The sequence below is a fragment of the Ctenocephalides felis genome, unplaced genomic scaffold (assembly GCF_003426905.1).
Source record: "Ctenocephalides felis isolate EL2017-DRISC unplaced genomic scaffold, ASM342690v1 CF-g0.4_SCAFFOLD_02353, whole genome shotgun sequence".
NCBI classification, from domain to species: Eukaryota; Metazoa; Arthropoda; class Insecta; order Siphonaptera; family Pulicidae; genus Ctenocephalides; species Ctenocephalides felis.
In genome coordinates, this window is record NW_020538507.1 from 16,775 (window position 1) to 39,326 (window position 22,552).

The 22,552-nt window shown below is 33.8% G+C and overlaps 2 protein-coding genes across 2 annotated transcripts; both read right to left on the reverse strand.

Annotated features, from left to right (window-relative positions):
• Window positions 1–8,732: 8,732 nt before the first annotated feature.
• LOC113380726 lies at window positions 8,733–9,188 on the reverse strand. The gene has a single exon (XM_026619859.1). It carries the CDS (start codon window positions 9,186–9,188, stop codon window positions 8,733–8,735), a length of 456 nt encoding a protein of 151 aa, XP_026475644.1.
• Window positions 9,189–11,810: 2,622 nt separating this feature from the next.
• Window positions 11,811–12,725, reverse strand: LOC113380727. Its single transcript, XM_026619860.1, has one exon. The coding sequence runs from the start codon at window positions 12,723–12,725 to the stop codon at window positions 11,811–11,813; it is 915 nt and encodes a 304-aa protein (XP_026475645.1).
• Between the last annotated feature and the right edge of the window lie 9,827 nt (window positions 12,726–22,552).

The window sequence follows — 22,552 nt, forward strand, 5'->3', positions numbered from 1 at the left end:
GTACTTGATCCACAAATCAATTGGGTTTGATGGAAAGCATGTGGATATGATTATAGAAAACAATGTTCGTATTTGATGAGCGTGTGAAGATATTACAGCATCGCTAAGAGTTTGATCCCAATGAGCGTCATTTTCTAGTAATTGTAAACGTTGACGGGCTACTCTGTAGGATCCACACAATTCACCATCAACAGTTTGCGAATGTTGGAATGATGTTGGGTCACGTACATTGACTAATAGCAGTCGTAAATAAAAACATTCACCATGGCTTGGATGTACTGAATAAATTAGATCAATCGCATCGGTGGAATATACATCTGTGTATCCTGGTACTGATTTTCCTTGTTTCTGTTGTATAAATCTTCTTGATTCTAAGTATAATATTTTGGCATTTCAGAATATAGCAGTGTTTGTGCAAAATTATCGTTTTGACATGTCTCAAAAAAACTTGTTAATTTAGTAGATGGTGGCTGAGCAGCTCTTTGACCTGCGTTCACTGCTGTAAAGTACACCCTTTGCCCATTTTCTAAATGCACAGCTAAGTGAATAACAGAAGGGTGTCTGTCATTAATTGGAAAAGAAAATATTCGCCAAATTGCATCATTACTACTAACATATCGGCCCATTTATGTTCATTTCGGTCGTCATGTAGCGTTTCGTGTTTTTTTACTTAAATTGTCTCGTCCTATAGGAGGCATTATTAAAATATTGTGTCACATGCAAAAACTTTTTATTCATAAGTAGATAACAAAACATTACAAACAAAACAAAAGCACACTCAGTAGAGTATAACAGAAAATGCAAGAAAAACACCACCGGCAAGGGCGGCAAATGGATTTTTTTAATCTTATATGACTTGAAGTCAAATTCTTTAATGCCATACCAATTTTATCGCCTGCCGAAAGTAAAACAAAAGAAATAATATCGAGAAAGAGTTAGAAAAGGGCTGTTTTCAGGGCTTTTCCGACGATTATTCGAATTTTTCTCGCCGTAAGAACCATCCTTGGATGTCAACGAACATTTTAAAAAAAGAATTGGCCAAATTGGTTCAGGCGTTGTTGAGTTATGCGCTTACCAACACATTTTGCGATCCATTTTTATATATAAGATTGCATAGTGTAAATAATTTTACCAAATGGACCGCTCAGTCGAATATACTTATAAGTGATCCAATTATATTTAGGATTGTCAGCTCTAATGATTTGTAAGGTAGGGCTCCTTTTCTTCGGCCACTTAAACGTTTGTGAATCTGAATCGACCCACGATTCCTGCACGATTCCTGACGTTTTATTCTAAAACACCACAAAATACATCTTGTGTTGAATCTTAAAAAAAAATCAATTCAGAAATTGTAAATATTCATTATTAAATTTGACGCATTCTACATTTTATTAGACACCTTAGAAAGATTATGCCGTAAAGGTTTTTTTTTAATTAATCAAATCATTTATGTATTAATTCAATCAACAAAAATGTAAAAAAATATTTAAAATTAATAATAATTTGAAGATTAAAATATTTTTACTGCAATTAATTAAAAGAGCGACGGGCATTATGTTATAACAATTTTAAATAATTAAATTAGTTATAAAACATGAAAAAAATGTGTTTATAACCTATATTTATACTTACAAGTTTATTTATTAGTCAATTAAATTATTGACAGCTAATGATTAATCTGGAACACAAAGACTATTATTTATATTTTCAGCACTTTCACTCAGTTAAAAATAATACCTTTATATTATAATAATTTAATGAAAACAATATAAGCAATGCCGAACGAATGATAATGTAATTCACGCTTGTCAACAACCACTCTCTTATGGATGAGTGAGAGGTCCGTAGTATATAAAGCAAAATGGCCGCTTTTGGCGCGAAAAGCACAATTAAATTTTTCACATGTTTCAACATCGAATTATCTTTAATAGATCACCAATTTTATTCTTTAAAATGTAACTAATTAAAATTGTTTTTTAACAATGACATAATGAAATTCAAAAATTCTAAAAATAGCAAAAATCTGACAATTTTCAAAAGTTTTATTAACAAATAATAAATGAATACAAAGGTTAATTAAAATAAAAAAAATATATCTATCAATTTTTAATAAAATTATATAAAAAATTTATATAGCACTATGATTCGATATCTGAATGGATTAAGGGTAGACAACAGAAAGTTTCTTTATAGGGGATGCAAACTGCTTTCATTTTTACTTCTTCAGCACTAAAAAGCATTGTTTGAGACCACCACGTATTTCCGACGTATATCTGAAAGTCAAGTGAACTAACAGGATAATTAGGAAAACTTACAGGATCTAATAATGATTCTCCCGTTAAGCTTATTTCACCATCACTCACACTAATATTTTTTACTCGAAGAAGAACATTGTTTCTTAAATAACAATACTTATCACCTTGGTTTTTCAACGACAGCGAAAATTGTTTAAAATGTATTTTATTATAACTAATCATTTTTAAGTTTTTAGAAATTTCTAAATTTTGATCAGCTACAACTGGTTGATTATAAATTTGATTGTTCGATGGAGTGCGACATAAATTGTTTTCAACAATTCTTCTATGCAATTGCTGCAAAGGTTGACTAATCATTTTTAAGTTTTTAGAAATTTCTAAATTTTGATCAGCTACAACTGGTTGATTATAAATTTGATTCTTCGATGGAGTGCGGCATAAATTGTTTTTAACAATTCTTCTATGCAATTGCTGCAAAGGTTGACCTGCTTTTTTAACTTCCCGTAGGGCAAGTTATAGTAATCGCAAAAAAATCGAAAATGAAAATTTTTATATATCTTTACGTTTCAGAGGTTTCTGAACATTTTGGCATACCTTAGAAAAAATGGATGTATGTGTGTGTGTGTGTGTATGTATGTATGTGTGTATGTATGTGCGGATACAAATTTTCGTCGACGATTTCGGGAACACGGATCAACCGATTTGAATAATTCAAAAAACATTCGATCCGTATTGATAAGGAGACGTGCTGATTAGTTTTTGGCAAAGGCAGGTCAAGCCGTTCCGAAGATACGGGGCAAAAAGTTCCGAAAACGGTAACTCAGTTTTTAAGAGAACGGAGCGTCCGATTTTAATAATTCAAAAAACATTTTATTTGTATTGACAAGATGAAGAATCGATACAACTTTCATGAAGGTAGGTCCAGCGGTTTCGGAGATATAGAGGAAAAAGTAAAAAAATGAGCCATTTGGCGGTCAAAAATGATCATTAGACATATGCACATCAAATTATCAGACATTTTATAGAGATTTTAACAATAAGTATACATTTTGTTAACATTCCTATGGGTTCTGTACCAATGCTTATGCGTTAGACAGCGACGCGGCGCTTACGCGCTTTATATTTTGTCCCTATGTAGTTAAAGCAGTACGATTGCTTTGAAAAAAAAGTTCAGATCTTCCACAATATGTCAAAATAAAGAAAAAAAAATTTTTTTCAAAAAAAAAAAAAAATTTTAAAAAAAATTTTTAAAAAAAAATTTTTTTTTTCAAAAAAAACTAATTTGTTGTCCAATTTATAGTTTCTCAAAAATCTTATTTTTTCAAAGTAATTTTTTTTCAAAAATGTTAATCGTTTTAAAAAAAAATAATCATTTTTGGTACGGGAAGTTCCAGCAATTTGCCTTAAGGCACGATGCCCTAATTGCCTCAAGACAGAATTCCACTTACAGCTAGTTTAATTTTTTTTCAGAATATATAAGTAATTTTCAAATGGAAAAGCACTTATAGAATCAAGATGTCCGAATTTTAAAACATCGTCAGGAAAATGAATTAAATTGTGAAAATTATATACTAAAATTTTTTCTCCGTACAACGTTTTACAATTTTGGACAAAGTATATCAATAAAGACCTTGCATAATCATTGTTACGAAGACAATCTTCTTCATGACTCAAAATTCTAATAGCACAATGTAATGAATTGAAGTGAATTTGGTAACTTCGTGGTAAATAATTTGAGAAAACAATTGGACCTGTATACAATAGAAATTGACGAAACTCTGTGGCCTTAAATCGATCGATTAAATTTTTGTGGAATCCATTTTGCAATTTTAACTAGCTGCCCAGAAATTTCGGCAATTTGTTTTGCTGACCATTTATGTGCGTGGGGACCTTTTACAAATGTTGTCAAATTTTTTTTCATCACTCCAAGACAGCAGTTGCGCATGTAGTCAATCGGGAACTGTGAAACCATGCCTATACCTGCTTTTTCGAATGGTGATTGGCCGACATGATGATCTTCATCAATCAAATTTTGATTAGTTCGTAACGCTGCGTCTACGTTTACAAATAACATTCTATGATCTTTGTAATTACCCTCTTCTCTACATTTTCCACATCCATAATATCCATTGTGCAATTTTGTACGGGTGACGAAAGACCTTGCTGGACTATCACAGATAATCGCTCTTATGACAACTTTAAAATTCCGGTTTTTGTAATTAACCTTTTTGACTCGGATGCCGCCACTCCGGCGGCATGGTCATTTTACCGTTGCGCTCGGATGCCGCCTCTCCGGCGGCATGATACGTTTTACCATTCTACTCGGATGCCGCCGCTCAGGCGGCAAATTGTGTTGCCGCGAACTAAACTTACAACATGTGATTTTTTGTCATATTTCTGAAATTAATTCACTATTAAGTTTATTTCAAAATCCGATACAAAAAAAAATTCCGAGTTGAGAGATATGTATAGCACTATAATATACCGAGCGCAGAGCACCATCGAGCAGTCGGACTCCCGAGTGGAAAGTGTTAAAACCTGTTGTATGTAAGTTTTTATACTCATTTAAAAATTCTTCCAAAAATACTTTGCAACTATGAGGTTTTTCATAGCCATGATATATTCCTATAACAAATGGCTGAGAAACTTTAGGATGAATCTGAGCAAGGATGGGATACAGTTGGCTGGTAGAGCTTTTTGTGTAGAACTTCGGCTAGTTTCGTATAGTGTTGTCCGACCTTACGTTAGGTCAATCAATGGGTGTTTGAATAATCAAGCAATTGCTTGTTTATTGATGTTGTAATACCGACAACTCTAAAAGTTGCGCAACTTGAATTCCATTTTAATTTACAAAATTCACTATTTTATTAAATTATTTGAAATAAAACATGTTTTATTTTGCTTGAATGTGTTAACAATTGTCAAATTTTAAGATAGTAAAAATTATTGCCAGTGGAAGACTACTCAAGTAAATATCCGTTGTAATGTTTCTACCGGATCCATAACTTTAATTCCGGGTTTAATTTAGCGGGGTTTGACGGAATATACTAAGAATGAGTGAATTTAGTTGTACTTCGATATGGATAATGTTGCTTGTGGATTGTCAAGTTTTCTGTTGGCTTATAATGTTTTTCTAAATTACTATTCAACATTGTCCAAATGCCTCGTATTGGAGCAGCTTTACCACTTTCAAAGCGATGAGCTCAAGTATTAGCATCATTAAATCATAACAATGCGACTTTTTCTCGTCGACTTGATACCAAGATGTAACCGCCGCATGCACGAAAAAACAAATGGAAGTTATCATCTAATTGTGACTTCTAGAATTTTTGAGAGACATTCTAGAATAATTTGATGTACTCCATGTATAAAAAATATTATCTAAATTTTCCTTTTTATTTACTCGATTCAAAACAAGATTACATTGATAAAGCTGAATATGTGCGATAGTGTTTCAATGTAATTTGCTAAAACCAATTATATACGCTTAGAAAAACTTATCAATTTCATTATTTGTCCAAAATTCAACTGAAGATGAGTGATACAATACTCTTGTGCCACAATGTTTTAATGGAAATCCTATCAATGTAATACTTGTCATTAAAGTATCACCAGGTTGTTACCAGTGGTGCACCATGTAGAGAACTCAAAATCCAAAAACATTAGTGGAATATACTAGCATTGTAAAAGGCAACATCAAATTATACATCTTGAATTAAACGAATATAAAGTTTTTGAATTGAGAACATAAGCTGGAAGATATTTACTGCCCAGTAATTTAATTTAATTAAATATATTAAATTTAAATATTGTTTCTTTTCAAATTTCTTATTTTTATTTGGTAGAGTTTTGCATGCCAATCCAGCACATAAAAAGCATAACTAATATTTTAGTAAATCTAGAACATTATTAGAAAGTGACATTTTTTAAATTATTATCCGGATAATATTAAACTGTTGTTTAGTTACATGTGCTACTATGTTTCCTATAATTTTATTTGTTCATGAGTTTCTTGTTAAGCAAAAATAAATGTACAAGCGCGTTAGTAAGTCAGTATGTATTATATTGTAAATTTTAAAGTGTCGGTAGTTTTCTTGAATTGTGATTTTTTTCGAAATCAATGTTGTAATAATAAAACTAAATAATGTGTGATTTAATCTTTGAATATGTAAAATTAGTTAAAATATATTGCAGTCATGAAGAAACTTTATTTGTTGAATGCTAACAAAACAAATTTGGAAATAAAATAAATAATAGAAGATGTTACAAAATAGTTTATAGTAATAGAAGTATTATAAATGGAATGAAAAATTATTACGTACACAAAACAAAAGATAATGACTGAATTGAAATAAATGCACTATAATTGAGGTTTAACAATAACTAATGAATGATAATATAGGAACCAAATAGCAATTCTATTGGAACCAGAACAATTAAGTATTTCTAGAAGTGAAACAAAATAGTAAGCAATATGATTAATATTTACTATTTTGTGACTATATTTCTTTCAAAGTGAAAGATGATATGAATAGTTGAAAAAAGCAAATTTTGCATAGTTTTGCTCCTACGTGGAATAACATGAGCATAAAACATGTCATGGAAGGAATTAACTTTGGTCGAGACAAATACATAACACGAAGATTTAGTGTATAATACACGGTATGTTATGTACAATTTTGATTTTGGTTTATAAATTATGATTTATAAATCAAAAAAGATGTCATCAGGACTTCATGGCTGAAGATCATTATAATATTCTTGGTCTATTTGTTGAAAAGTCACACATGACAATGAAAAGGAAAATTTGATTTATAATGTTTATTGTGATGCCAATGATTTGATGGCTTTATTGTGGCAAACTATTTGAAACATCTCTTTTGTTAGTTCCAATTCAGTCAAAAACATTCGTGTCTCAATCTTTATGATTGTGAACTACTCAAAGTAGTTTTTGACCAAATAGAAAAAAACCGCCCTGGATTTATCACATGAACGAGATACCAAATTTGAGGCGGATGCAAAGTATGAATACTTTATACTTCATCAGTTTTTTTGTTTAATTTTGGTTTTATTTGTCTATTACATGATTTTTCTTTGTAAATCAATAACATATGCTGAATAAAATGATCGCTGCATAAACAATTTTGACATTTAATAATTTAGAGATATTAGGAAAAGGTGGCATCACAATAATATAAATAGTGTTTGCTCAAAAGCTTTTCATCACTATACATAATCAATCAGGAATATAGTCTTAATTTGTACGGATTTCAAACCATGGATCAAATGCTATAATTTATTGCCAAACGAAAATATTTCAACGACTTATATAAATTATTCAAAGTCATGAAGATTGATTTGTCCAATTCAATTGTGATGGTAAGATCTTTGGATGTCCGGTGAAATACTTCTCAATCTTAATTCTTACCAAATTGTTTATGTGTATAATATATATCACCAAATTTGTTACATGTATATGAAGGAATTTGAAACTTGTCATGCAGCATGCATATTATATGAAGAAAATCTAACAGAAAAAAATCAATTTGCACTCGAAATCGATATTAAAAAAAAATTATTGATATTTCCAAATATCAAGAAATTCTTGAAGAATAATTTATTCTTAACGCAGTAAAGTATATTTAACTAATTTTAAATATTCAATGATATGCACATGTAACTTGTAGGATAAACTTGCAAGATATAACATTTTCTTTGTTTCTCATTAGTACTTTGATTTGGGAAACTACAAACGCTCAAATACATTTTTACAATACATACATATGTTTGAAAGTGGTAACTTTAAAATGAATGTCAAATTATGAAAATCAATTTAATAATATAATTATAGTTACTAATAGCACATAATATCGCTGTAATGATAAATGTAAAACACGTTTCTTATAATTTTACTTGCTTTTTTTATTTGCCACTTTAATAAACCTATACATATTTAACGTCGCATAAGATTTATTTTTGAACATACAAGAGACTGCGCATGTAATTGGTTAAGTTTCTATTTCTATCTTAGAAATGCTCAAGTTTTAAGTATGCTTTTTTATGAAGTTGCTTGTACCATGTTATAGATGTTGGGTCTATATATAATTTATATTTATAATTAAAAGAACTGAATAACGTGTATATAAGTTTAATTTATAATAACAAAACAAGTATAAAGCATCTCACTGATATAAAGTGTATTTAGGTTAGGTTTTATATCTTCACTCTTCCAAGGGTTGATGCACAAGAGGGTGAGATTGCATTTTTCGCATCCCTCGAGCCCACGCAAGTGTTGCACGATGCGCCGTCGCCAACTTGACAGTTTGCGACGTTCTTCACACGCAACGTGTCTATGAAGTTGGTATTGGCGTTTCTGGTTGTTACTCTCGCCGCTAGGTGTAGGGAGACGCCATATCACTCCCCCCAAGATGAAGGTTAGCTATCTGTCAGAATAGAAATAAGGTTAAATGTGTGTTGTCAAATATTGAACGCAACTTTCTTTTTGGCTGTTTTCTTTGTAGGTTCCTTTGATGACTCCCAGGGATGTGTATGAAGTGGTTGAGAAAGTGATTCGTAATCTGCATCTGTTTTATTTATATATGCTGGTTTTAGCCTTTCAACAACGAAGTTCTTTGCGGCCCCATTAACGCGAAGTTTGTAAATCCTATCAGAAACTCGCTCAAGTATTTCATAGGGTCCTCTGTAAGGTGGTTCCAAGGGCTTTCGTACATGATCTGCTCTGAGGAATACATGTGTGCATGTGCCCATATCTTTCAAAATGAAAATCTTGGATTTGTTGTGGTGGGCTGTTGGAGTTGGTTTCAATGCACACATGATTCGGCGATGATTCTCTAGAAAGACCTGTGGATTCTGTGAGTTATTAGATGTATTGAAAAAATCACCTGGAAGTCTCAGTGTGGTTCCGTAAACCATCTCTGCTGCTGATGTCTTGATGTCTTCCTTGAATGAATTCCGTAGACCAAGTAGTACGTAGGGTAGTGTCTTGATCCACGGTTCAGAAGAACACATCAGTGCAGCTTTTAGGGTTCTGTGCCAACGTTCTACTAATCCTTCGGTATGCTGTCGTACGTACTTTCTTTGCACCAACTGCCTGTGCCAAGGACTTGAAGAGAGATGACTCAAACTGCGTGCCTTGGTCTGATGTTATTGTAGTTGGTGTACCAAATCTGGAAATCCAGCACGTAAACAATGCCTGCGTGACTGTCTCAGCTGTGATGTCTCTCAGTGGGATGGCTTCCGGCCATCTTGTAAATCTGTCAATAATTGTTAAGCAGTAAGGAAAACCATTAGTATTGGGTAAGGAAATTATGTCAATATGAATATGAGAGAATCTTTCATCAGGAATAGGGATGTGCAAAGGATTGAAATGATTATGTTTATGGATCTTGGACTTTTGACAGGATATACATTGACGAGTCCAAGTAGCAACATCCTTTCCAATTCCAGGCCAAACATACCGGCTGCGTACCTCCCTGGATGTGGTCCTGATGCTTGGATGAGAAATACCATGGACTACGTCGAATGCAGTTTTGCGGAGGCTCTGTGGGAGATAAGGTTTAACAAAGTTTGACTCAATTATACAATAGATCGGAAAACCATCCAATGTTAATTTATGTAATCTAAGAGAAGTTTCTCCACCAAGCAGCTCCTGCATTTCTGGATCCAAGCTTTGCTCTATACATATTTGTTCAGCCGACAGTCTGGTAGGCATTTCAATAGTGTTAATTCTTGATAATGTATCTGCCACTACATTTTCTTCACCTTTCACATACACAATTTCAGTAGAGAACTGGGATATGTATTCCAATTGCCTACGCTGTCTGTCCGACGCCTTTTCAGGTCTCTGCTGAAATGCATATGTGATGGGTTTGTGGTCTGTCTTGATAATGAAATGCCTACCTTCCAGCAGGTATTCAAAATATTTTATGGCCGCAAAGATGCCTAGAAGCTCTCGGTCATATGTTGAATACCTCTGTTCCGTGGATGTGAGCTTTCTGGAGTAGAAACCTATAGGGTGCCATGCACCATTTTCTTCCTGCTCCAGAGTGGCTCCAATGGCTGTTGTTGACGCATCTGTTACTAAACATATATTTGTTGCAGCAGCTGGATAATGAAGTAAAGCGGCGTTTGCAAGAGCATTCTTTACGTCCTCAAAGGCTTGCAGAGATTCTGGGTTCCAAATGACAGGTGTTTTATCCTTCTTGACTGAACTACGTAGGTAACTGTTCAGCGGTGCTTGCAGTTTGGCTGCTTTTGGGACTGATTTCCTGTAATAATTCAGCATTCCCAGAAACCTACGCAGTTCCAGAACTGTTGTTGGCTGTGGGAAGTTCAAAATCTTGTCCACCCGGTCTGTAGCTGGAGAATAGCCTTTCTCACTGAGCTTGTAACCCAGAAAATCTACTTGGGACTTGCCTAGGACGCATTTGTTGGTGTTGATGGTTAGAGAATGTTCTTGCAAACGCTCAAAAACTATCTGCAGGTGGCGATGGTGTTGCTCCATGTTCTCAGACATAACCAGAATATCATCCACATATATAAACACAAAGTCAATGTCTTGGAATATGTGGTTTATGTAGCGCTGGAATGTCTGAGTGGCATTCTTCAGTCCAAAAGGCATGCAGAGGTACTCATATAATCCCCATGGAGTTATGATGGCAGTCTTCTGTATGTCCTCTTCATGCATCGGCACCTGATGATACGCTTTTGCAAGATCTATTGTTGAAAAAATTGTTTTATTGTGCAGGTTTGTAAAAACATCACTGATTAGTGGAGGAGGATATTTGTCTGGTTGCGTGCTTGAATTAAGTTTTCTATAGTCACCACAGAGTCTATAAGATTCATCCTTTTTTGATACCATATGTATTGGACTTGCCCACGGACTGCTTGAAGGTCTCAAAATGTCCCTGTTCAGGAGATTTTGTATCTCGGCTTTTGCAGCTGATGCTTTTTCGCCAAAAATCTTCCTGAATCGGGCAGCAACTGGTGGACCTGTTGTGGTAATCCTGTGTGCGAAAGGAGATGGTTTAATTGTTAGTCTCTGTGGCGTTCTAGTGATTGTTATATATTTGTTTAGTAAGCTCCTGAAAGGTTGGTGTGGGTTAGTTGTTTAAATGTTAATGTTCTGGGTCTTCAGCACTTTGCCATCAGAGGCTAAGCCTGTCGTTGAATCAATTAGTCTTTTGCCTTTCAGGTCTATTAGTAGATTGTAGTATCTTAGCAAGTCTGCACCGATTATGGCTGTTGCCACATCTGCTACTGTGAATTGCCAAGTGAAGGGTCTGCGCAGCGAAAGGTCCAGCTCGAGAGTCCGCTTTCCATAGGTGGATATTCGGCTGGAATTTGCTGCATACAGAACAATCTCTTCCTTGGCACGACCGGTTGCAAACTTGCTAGCTGGAAGAATCGAGAGAACGGAGCCAGAGTCTATAAGAAAATTTATCTGTGTTTTTCTGTCTGTCACACATAGTCGGAGCTCTGGACAGACAGAATTAATATCACCATCATTACTTGCTCCTGGTGTTGATGGTGACTTTAGTTTTCCGGCTTCAGGAGAATCTTAACCAAACAGGGTTCTATGCATTTGGTAGCCTTCTCTCCAAACCTGCTATGGTAAAAGCATAGCTGTGATTTGGACGGCGTCTTTGATCTCCCTCTCTTGTGCCTGGAGTGACTTCTGGTCCTGCTTCTCTCGTCATGTTCTCTGCTATGTTTTAAATTCTCCACTTCTGTCGTCAAGGCATTTAGTTTCTGCATCATGGCAAGCAGAATTTCTTGGGTGCGGTCACTTCTTGGTTCAGGTGCTCTGCTCGCTGTGGCCATCACCGATGATGGCAGTCCACAAGTATCTACAAGCCTGTCTGCCATCTCGCCAATGGCTTGTAGCCCAATGTTTTTCGATACAAGCAGTAGAGGCCGGATGTGTTGTGGGAGTCTGTCCAACCAAAGTTTATGGATGATATCCTCCGAGATTTCACTCCGAGCCAGGTCAATCATTTCCCGTAGTAGCTGGGATGGCTTTTTGTCACCTAGGACAACGTTTGTTAACAATTTGTCTACTTGCTTTGACCTCGACTCGGATACTCGGTCTAGGATTATGCTCTTCAACGTGTTGTATTTATTTTCGGTTGGCGGATTTCGCAACACATCGCTTACCAGGTGTAAAGTAGACCTGTCCAGAGCACGCAATACCGCCGTGTACTTCGCATGGTCGGATTTGATCCTATCTCCAAGAAACTCTGTCTCAATCAACAGGAACCATAGATCAGGAGCATCTTCCATGAACGGGGTTATTGTATGCCTGCCCACGTTGTAAATTTGTTCCGTTTTTAAATCATTGTTCACTTGGTTGGAGTTGCTCGCACATGGCGTGCGAACTTGAGTTTCGTCAAAATCGATGAGCGATCGATTTAGATCTTGTGAGGCTTCAGTGTTTGCGGGTGAAGACATTATTAATGATATAGTATACCTCGCTTGTAGTATCAAGATCAGAATTTAGCCACGTGTTTTCTCAGTCGCGGTCACCAATTATATAGATGTTGGGTCTATATATAATTTATATTTATAATTAAAAGAACTGAATAACGTGTATATAAGTTTAATTTATAATAACAAAACAAGTATAAAGCATCTCACTGATATAAAGTGTATTTAGGTTAGGTTTTATATCTTCACTCTTCCAAGGGTTGATGCACAAGAGGGTGAGATTGCATTTTTCGCATCCCTCGAGCCCACGCAAGTGTTGCACGATGCGCCGTCGCCAACTTGACAGTTTGCGACGTTCTTCACACGCAACGTGTCTATGAAGTTGGTATTGGCGTTTCTGGTTGTTACTCTCGCCATAATGTAAACGCCATAATGTAAACTCTGGTCGAATATTTTGTTTTTTATATCAATATGATTTATACATTTTGAAAAAGGGAATGTCTTCCACATGTACGTGCACCACTTTTCTTTCAATTTTATGTGACATGGCTTTTGACGTAAACAAATTACATATATGTAGTAATGATTTTGAAGCAAAAAAGCTTTATACGAAAATTTCTCTAAACAAAACTAACTTTGTTGAAAAGTGTCAGTAGCTGATTTATATTTTCCAGGTTTTATAAGGAAATATTATCTGAATCTGAATGTTTCTTAGAATAGCATACGTTTCGAGTGTTTTGACTCATCTTCAGGGCTACATTTTTAAAAAAATTATGATAATCATGTTAAAAAATTTTTTTCTTATTTTTTTAATTAAATTTTATTCTGCAATATATTTTTTATGAACAATAAGCAGAGACTGCTAACCAAAAAATTTGACAAATGAACAGTGATATGCACGGATTTTTGCTTAAGAAATTAATACAAAAACATGAAAATGCAACAAAAACTTATGTCTAACATTTAATAATTATTATTTCTCTGAGTGAGAATTAGCACTTTCACTCACGACATTTATTTTTGTCCTCGACGTGGATTCTTGGTAGAGAATTATTTTTCCCGACGTGTGTAGAGGCTTGTGTGTTTTGTTTGTGTATACATAATATATACATAATATATTGCACAAAATTTTACGTGTATTCATGTAGCACGACGCAGAACCAGGTGAGCTGGTCAAACCCCGGTGGAGGCAAAAAGAATCTCTTTGAGCACCGGCAGAGACGACTACGGGCCGCCTAGAGTCACGGAGAGCGTAAAAGCTATATTAGATAACTTTGAATTGGATCCCATCGTTGCCAGTCACTTCGCTTCATTTGTTTTCATTTACTAGATTTGGGTTGCAAAAACTTCTTATAACATCATCGAAGTAACATACGCTGTTTCACATCTTCATCACAATATACAGATCAGCTTGAAGTATTGAATTATTATTCTGGTTCATAAGCAGATCATGAGGTTATGAATGCCATTTAATTCCAGTTACTTGCACGAATTTTTCCAAAAAAATTTTATAAATGAATAACTCGTTATCATCCTTCAGACGCATTTCTAGTGTATTCAATTTCTCCATCGTCTTCAATGGTAAGATCAAGTCAATCTCCTTATGCAAACTTTTTAAGTAAAGATACTAATCCAAATTAACACATTTATTAATTGATTTCTTAATAATAAAATAGATATTAACAAGTTGAGTTGTGGATGCACTACCGTGGATATCCATATTCCCTTTTCGTTCACATGGACCACTTTGGGAATCACTTGTTCTAGACGAACAAATATTAAGATCAAGCAGCTCTGTTTACATTGTCGTAAAATTACAATTATTTTTGGATTTGATAAGTGGTAATTCTGAATTTAGTTCATGTTCATACCATGAATTATATTCTACTTACTACTATATAATTTAATTTAGTGTTATTTAATAAACAGTATGCATTTTTGATTGCCCCCAACTATAGCTATCGATCTGTTGGCGAGAAATTACTTTATGAAAACGTGGAATTTATTGGAATCTTTCTTGTAAGTTAAGCAGCTTTTTCGAAATTGACTAATATAGTCCTTTAAAGGATTAATGCAAGAAGTAATAACAGTGAATTGTTTATCTGTATCTATTAAAACTAAGAGCCAATGGTTATTATTATTATGTGGCGCTAGATACTTTAAACCTGATGATAATTTTAGAATAAAGTTATCAATAATATAATTTATAATATGATCATATTCATGAACACTTAAAATGTAGAACTTTTTGCTATTATATTCAATTGATGCTAAGTAAGAGTCAATGATTATGTCATATAACCACTCATTTCCATATGAAGGGAAAAAGTTATTCAATTTAATGGCATATTTACCAAAAAAATCCTATAGTATAGAACACAAACCTGTTATTAGTTCTATATTAGAGTCAGCAGAGTTATTTGAGTCTAGGCATTTATGCAAAGAAAAAGCATTTTTTTTCAAAACCACTGGTAACAACCGGATTATTCGATTTTTTGTTCCATGTTTCTTTTGCATCCCTAATATCTAATGTCGTGTCCTACAGGTGTTATAGTCCTTATTTAATTTTTTGGTTACTTTATTTATTGTGTTGCTTTTTTCATTTTTTAAAATGTTGTTTGCCATGCTTAACTTCTCCTGACTTGCATTTCTTCTTTTTTTTTAATATAACTTTGGTTGCTTTTCTCAGGATTAATTTACTGCGTTACAGGGCATTCATTTATTAAATCTTTATTGTAAAGCGTCATCAAATGTTTAATTGTATCTATGAGATGTGACGGTTTCATATATTTATTACCATTACCAGCATTTGAATACAAATGTTTTCTGTTATTATCTAGCATTAGACCTTACCACAAAGGTATAATTGGAATATACATAATTTAAGAAACCTGGAAAGCAAAAACGATTAGTAAATCCTTCTTTTGGCATAATCTTTTCGGCTTTGCATTTAATATGAAGGAAATCTTTATAAAATAGACTATTTCGTAAAAGATCTCGACATGGTTCACGATCATTTATTTCTGAAACATTAGTATCAGTCAAGATCGTCTTGTTTGATACTGAGTCATTATTTTCAAATAGATTTATTTTCTTGATCGCTAAATTTATTTGTACATTATGATATTTGCTACCTAAAATCCACACAATATGAGTGAACATTTTTCGAGCAAAAGAAAAATAATTGAGCTACAGCTAACGATATTATTTCCTGATTACCTTTTGCAAATTTTTTGTATTATATGACGGTCTCTTTGTGAAATGACTGCAACATAAATGCTATGTTATTTTCTGTAAAAAGTTTAAAACTAATTATATACTTGGTTACAAAAATAAATCTTTATTTCTTTAATTTCACATATACAAAATAATATACAAAATAAATTCCCGACTGGCAAGTGTACTGGTCAATTTGATATGTAATAATCATATCAGTATATCAATCCCGCCTCTTATATAGGTAACAATTGATTCGTTGGTCTGGGTGCGGTTACTCCTTCGTTCGTGGGTGCTCCGTTTGCTGTGTCTATCAGCATGTCTGCCATCTCACCAATGGCTTGTAGTCCAATATTATTTGATATAAGCAATAGAGGCCGGATGTGCTGTGGAAGTCTGTCCAACCAAAGTTTGTGGATAATGTCCTCACTGATTGCACTCCGAGCCAGATCAATCATTTCCCGGAGCAGCTGGGATGGCTTTTTGTCCCCTAGGGCCATGTTTGTTAATAGTTTATCTACTTGCCTTGACCTTGACTTGGATACTCGGTCCAGGATTATGCTTTTTAAAGTATTGTATTTGTCTTTGGTTGCCGGTATTCGCAACACATCGCTTATCAGGTGTAACGTAGACCTGTCCAAAGCACGCAATACCGCCGTATACTTCGTGTCGTCGCTCCTGATCCTTCTAATCGCCTTGAAACTCTGCATCAATCAACAAGAGCCACATTTCAGGAGAATCTTTCATGAATGGAGTTACCGTATGCCTGTCCACGTTGAAAACTTGTTCAGATTTTAAGTCATAGTTCTCTTTTGGGTTGGAGTTACTCGCACTTGGCGTGCGAACTTCAGCTTCGTCCAGATCGATGAGCGCTCTGTTCAAATCCTGCGAAGCTTTTGTGATTGAGGGTGAAGACATTGTTATTTAATATAGTGTACCTCGCTTATAGTATGAAGTTCAGAATCTCAGCTACGCGTTTCTCCAGTCGAAATCACCAATTATATAGTCTTACAAACTATATATTAATTTTATAAACGATTAAAACACGACTTAACTTCGATGATGATTTATCAGGAAATACGAACACGTAAACTTGCGAGATCAAACAATATTTTTACGACGTCTAAACAAAAGATGATTGTGACTAGTGATGGGCGTTGAATCAACGAACGGTTATTTTTAACCGTTTCTTCTTCGTTAACGAACTAACAGTTTCGTCGCAACGAAATAACTAGTTAAAAATCAACTGGTTTCGAAGTAGTTGAAAAACTTGTCGGCCAGTTAGTTATTCTACGATATAGAAATTCGTTCGTTGTCGATTATTATCATTCAGAAACATATAGCTTTTAATCATTTAATCAATAAAATTTGTATAATTGCAACCTTGGATTATTGCATGAATGCTTGCATAGCTGTGGTCGCAAACCACATGTTTAAGGCATATGACCGCCTAAGTCATCTATACAATCTGTAATACCTCTTTCAATCGCTGTAACATTATGTTCACTTAATAAAAAAACCTGAATATAAAAATATTCTTCCACAAAAGGAGTGAGGTTTTCTTACTAAACTACCTGTCGCATTAAAATGCAGTACTCTATTTGCATTATTTTGCAAATATCCTTTTAATACATCGCATGCTTCATGACTTACTGCTACCGGAATTATCTTTAAAAGGCCAGATAAAATTTGCTTTTTTGGTGGTATTGTCAATTCCCGTAACATCATAAGAACTAGATCCACATTGTCGTCGGCATGGAAGTCATTTTCCTTATTTTCTTCATACTTTGCTTGACGCATGCAAACTTGTGAAGGTAGATTGTATACTTCAACGAAATTTTTATGATTCAGGAAATTTTGTTATCATATCTTTGAACTGCTCGAGACGACATGCTGCTGGTTTTTGGATGTTTAAGTTTTTTTTAAAATCATTTCTGTCTTTACCTCTTAGTTGCCTACACCTAAGAATTGGATTAGTTTCTGTACCATGATTAAGTATACCTACAGGTATGAATAAAATTTCTTTAATCATTTTTTGATGAAGATCAAATTTAATGTGAGCATTAAATATCATGCTTTTTCCAACATCCTTTTCCTCCTTTTGATTTCGATTCTTGGGACAATAAGCTCTAATATGAGCACTTTTTTATTTACACGTGCATAGCCAAAGTTCAAATCGCAAGGCTATATTGCAGCTTTCTTAAAACACTCTAAAATGCTTCTTTATAATATTTTATTTTTTTGAACTGTACTATCTGCAATATGGAATAAATCATCAAATTGAAGAACTAAAGAAAATAGCATATTGTCCGTCGGAATTTTGTCTGTAACACTCATTGATGAGTTTTCGATATTACTATATTCTAAAGCACAATTAGAAACACCAGAAAAATTGCCAGTCATCGTGCTTGACAAAACATCCATTTTTGTAACAATATGAAATGGTACAAAGAAGATACTCTAAAAATAAAAGGTTAATATTTAATAAGGATAAATTAAGATAAGTATAATTGTGTAAAATATTTATTATACTAAGTAAAATATTGATCGTGTATCTTATAAATAATATGTCTTGCCTTACCTTACTATATTATTCCAGTCCGAGTGAAAGAACTCTATCTTGATGCTACTTCTGATTTAATCTTGATTGAATGCTGAATTTTCAATGTATTAATTACCTTAAATTAATAATATGATTAAATATCAACTATTATTGGAAATTATCAACTACACACCAATTGATACATATCAGTGAGTTTTCAAATTCTAACTGAGCGAGTGTTGCGCTCGTGCCTCGTACGGCTGTCGTGAAATCACACACACACAACACACGATAATCATACCCATCCACTAGGCAGTTCATTATGGAAGCAATCGGAAGATTTATTATGGAATCAGCAAGAGGCAGATACAAAATAAAGATGAAACATGATATCATGAGCCATATTTTCGAATTTGCAAGACATCGCCTATTATATGCTTCAACAAGCATTAGATACATTAACAGTAAAGAATCATTAACACCCGGCTTGAAAATTTTTATGAAGATTCGTAGTAAAATGATACAAATTAATAGTTCTAACTAAAATGATTTTCGCAGTTCTGGCGGACATCGGAGCAACCAGATTTTACCTGAATATTTTGCCAATTTTATGAGGCCATAGAATGTCTCGAAACGATACCGTTTTTCATAAAATACAAAAATATATTTTTAAAATCACGTAAGTAAAAATATGTGGGTAAAATTCTATATTTATTTGTGCATAATATTTAATATTTATTTATATTTGAAAATTATTATAAATCCATGTGTTTCAGATAACATCATTGCTTTTATTCAGTTGATTATACAGTCAAGCATAATAATTTATCTAAGTAAACCATTTGAAATAGTTTAAGAATAAAAATAATAATAATAAACTAATCTAAAATTACTTGAAAAGTGCACTATTGCAAAATATATACTCAGATATTACAAAGCATAAATAATATTTATTCAAAGAACAATAAATAATGAACTATTTATTTATACGTTTCGACACGGTGTGTCATCATTCACTAATTTTTTTAAAAATATTTATATAGTATAACACCAGGAAAAACAATCACAAAAATTGAAAAAAATCATTATTCAAAAATAAAATATATTATATTAAGTTTTTTTTTTAACTTCAAAATAATTTTTTTACTTAATTTATTATGTTTTATTTTTCCTGGTGTTATACTGTATAAATATTTAAAAAATAACTGAATGATGACACACTGACCGTGTCGAATCGTATAAATAAATAGTTCATTATTTATTGTTTTTTTATTTCAACGATTGGCTGCAAATATTAACATTCAAGATCGCTTGGTAATCGATATTACTGAACCCGAGTCTATCACACTCTCAAACTCCACGTCAAAAACCTTTGTTTCAACCTTGTAGGCCGGTATGGGGTTTATTAATAGTGTAGTGCTATCCGGCGTCACCTGCGCCGTACTGCGGGCATTTTTGCAAAATCTCTGTTGATGCTTCGTTGAGCCACAGTTGTAGCACGCCACTCCATCATTTTTTGGTTTCATACACCTGGATGCCATATGTCCTACTCTACCACAAATAAAACACCTCACCGGGGAATATGCACCGTGTGGTTCCACTCTAGGGAACCCTGTTGACTGTATCCTCTTAGGTGGCATCATATTGAATCCGCGTTCCTCCGCTGTCAGCTCGTTCATCACACTTAGCAGGGTCGCTAAATCTTTGAATTGGTTCATTTTGGCTTGAGCCTGGAGTGGCGGGTTGTCGAAGCCGTCTATCATATAGGCTAGCAGGCCAGACTCGATAAAACCCAACCTATTCCCTAGCACCATTATCTCCTGGAAGTATGCGCTAAATGTTTCTTGTTTTCGCCACCTCCGAGACTCGAACCTTCTCATCCGAGTCATCCGGTCTTCTCTATTCTTGAAAAATGCTGTTAGCGCCCTCTTAAGCTCATCATATAAAGAGGTTGCATACTCTGCTTTGCTGTCGTATAATTGTCTCGCGCGCCACGAAAGCTTCGATATCATCAGCACCACCATCTTCTTCTTAGCCACCTCGTATGCGTCACGCACGGCCTCAACGCGTTCAAACCATGCCTCGATGCATTGCTCAGACGATCCGTCGAATACCGGTATCGTCGCTAACAATTCGCTGCTCGAGATGCTCTCGTTTTTATCACCGATTGTCGCCCTAATAAGAATAATAAAATCTGTCAACGATAACACTCTTAAGGCTTCTGGCACCGAGCTCTCAATCTTAATTTATTTTTGCAATCTCAAGTTTTTAGTTACAAATATCGCAGCTCCGCGACTCGCCAACGCCAATATCACGCCATGCTTTCGATATTTTCTTCCACTTTGTTCTTATTTTAGTTAATCATGTGTTAACCTCACTTCTGCACAACCACACAAAACTTACAAAATAACACCTGCACTTGTACGATAGAGTAGCACATCTTGCTTTCTATCGCACCTCGTAATTATAATCCGCCTGATTAATAACACGGGCACCCCAAAAGATTATTGAAATCGCCTATCTCAATAATCCACTCCAAAATGTTCTCCAATAAATCCTCGACGTTCCGATCCAATCCCACTTCTGAGCTTTAAACTAGATTTACTCTAGTATTATTTAATTAATAAAACACCTTATTACTTGTTTACAAATATATTTAATAATCATTCACCAAGTTAATACCACGCCGAAATATACAACACTCAACAAGTTACAGCCAGACACCGATTCGCACACAGATACACACTTCTGTTCCAAAAGGATCAGACATCATGCGTATACACACCATAGAGGAGCACACACACTTCGGGAAAGTACTCCGAAAGTACATAACACATTACATAGTATAAAGTAATATTTTAAATAAGAACAACTCAAATGCAACATATAATTTATTGATAATTATGATTTGGCCAATTCATTATCGTCGTATGCTCTGATAGAAAATTGTTAATGCCATGCCACATCAATTGATGTATTAAACTAATTGCGATTTATATATATATATATATATATTTAATTGTAAGATTGTCATTGTCATATGATAAAAAAAAATACTCGCGTCTGAAAGTTCTTCTGAACTCCTGCACAGAGACCTCATGTTTGGGTAGTGTCGATCATCTAAAAATTTAGGATGATCGAAGTACCAGAGTTTTGGCTTGTACACGTTTTGTGCGCTACAGCCCGAGCGCATAGAAGCTTTTATCTAGAATAACATACTGTTTGTTTAACACAGTCCAAATCATCTAAACTAACAATTAATTTTGATAATATTTTCCTTATATTGTGAAGTTTTTAATATTATTAAATACCTTGTTAACCTTCTTGTTAAAAACGCTCCTAATGCTTTTAATTTTTTTAGCCACTGTGGCTATAGTTGCATCTGGATTAATTTCTTTAAATGCCGGCACCATTGAATTTAACGCATTATTGCGCATTTGTATATTATGATATGCCTCGTCACTTATTGACCACAAACAAGTATGGGCTTTGTACATTTCTATAAATTTCACTATGAAATTTTCTGAATCCATATCTATACATCCATCAAAATTATCATCAATAATTGTTCAGAATGTGCTATTTATAACTGAATATATAACTAAAAACTAATATGTACCTATATTTTCCTATTCAGATTTCCAACTAATAGAACTTTCTCACAGGATTATAATAGTCAAACTAAAATAATTTTAAGCAATGCTTTCTATATATTTATATATACGATTTTATATTTTTCCTTCAAAAATGAATATAATATTGAATTTGTTTAAAAAGTTATCCATTTTTAATTGCACCTCAAAAATGTGAGTCATTGGTTTGGAATTTAATTTCACTTATGAAATCCACATTGCACGACCCTTTCTCGTATCTGCATTATTGTAAATGTAGACGTATATTCCAAGATTAAAGGCCATGTTTCAGGTTAAAATTAGGTTTTAATATAATGTAAATCGCAAATAATTTGTTATAACTGCTATTGGTCTACATTTGAACAATATTTTGAGCTATATATTTGCGACAAAATTCATTCCAAATTCACCTGTTGCAAATGTACAAAATTAATTTAATATAAATAAGTTTAATATAATTT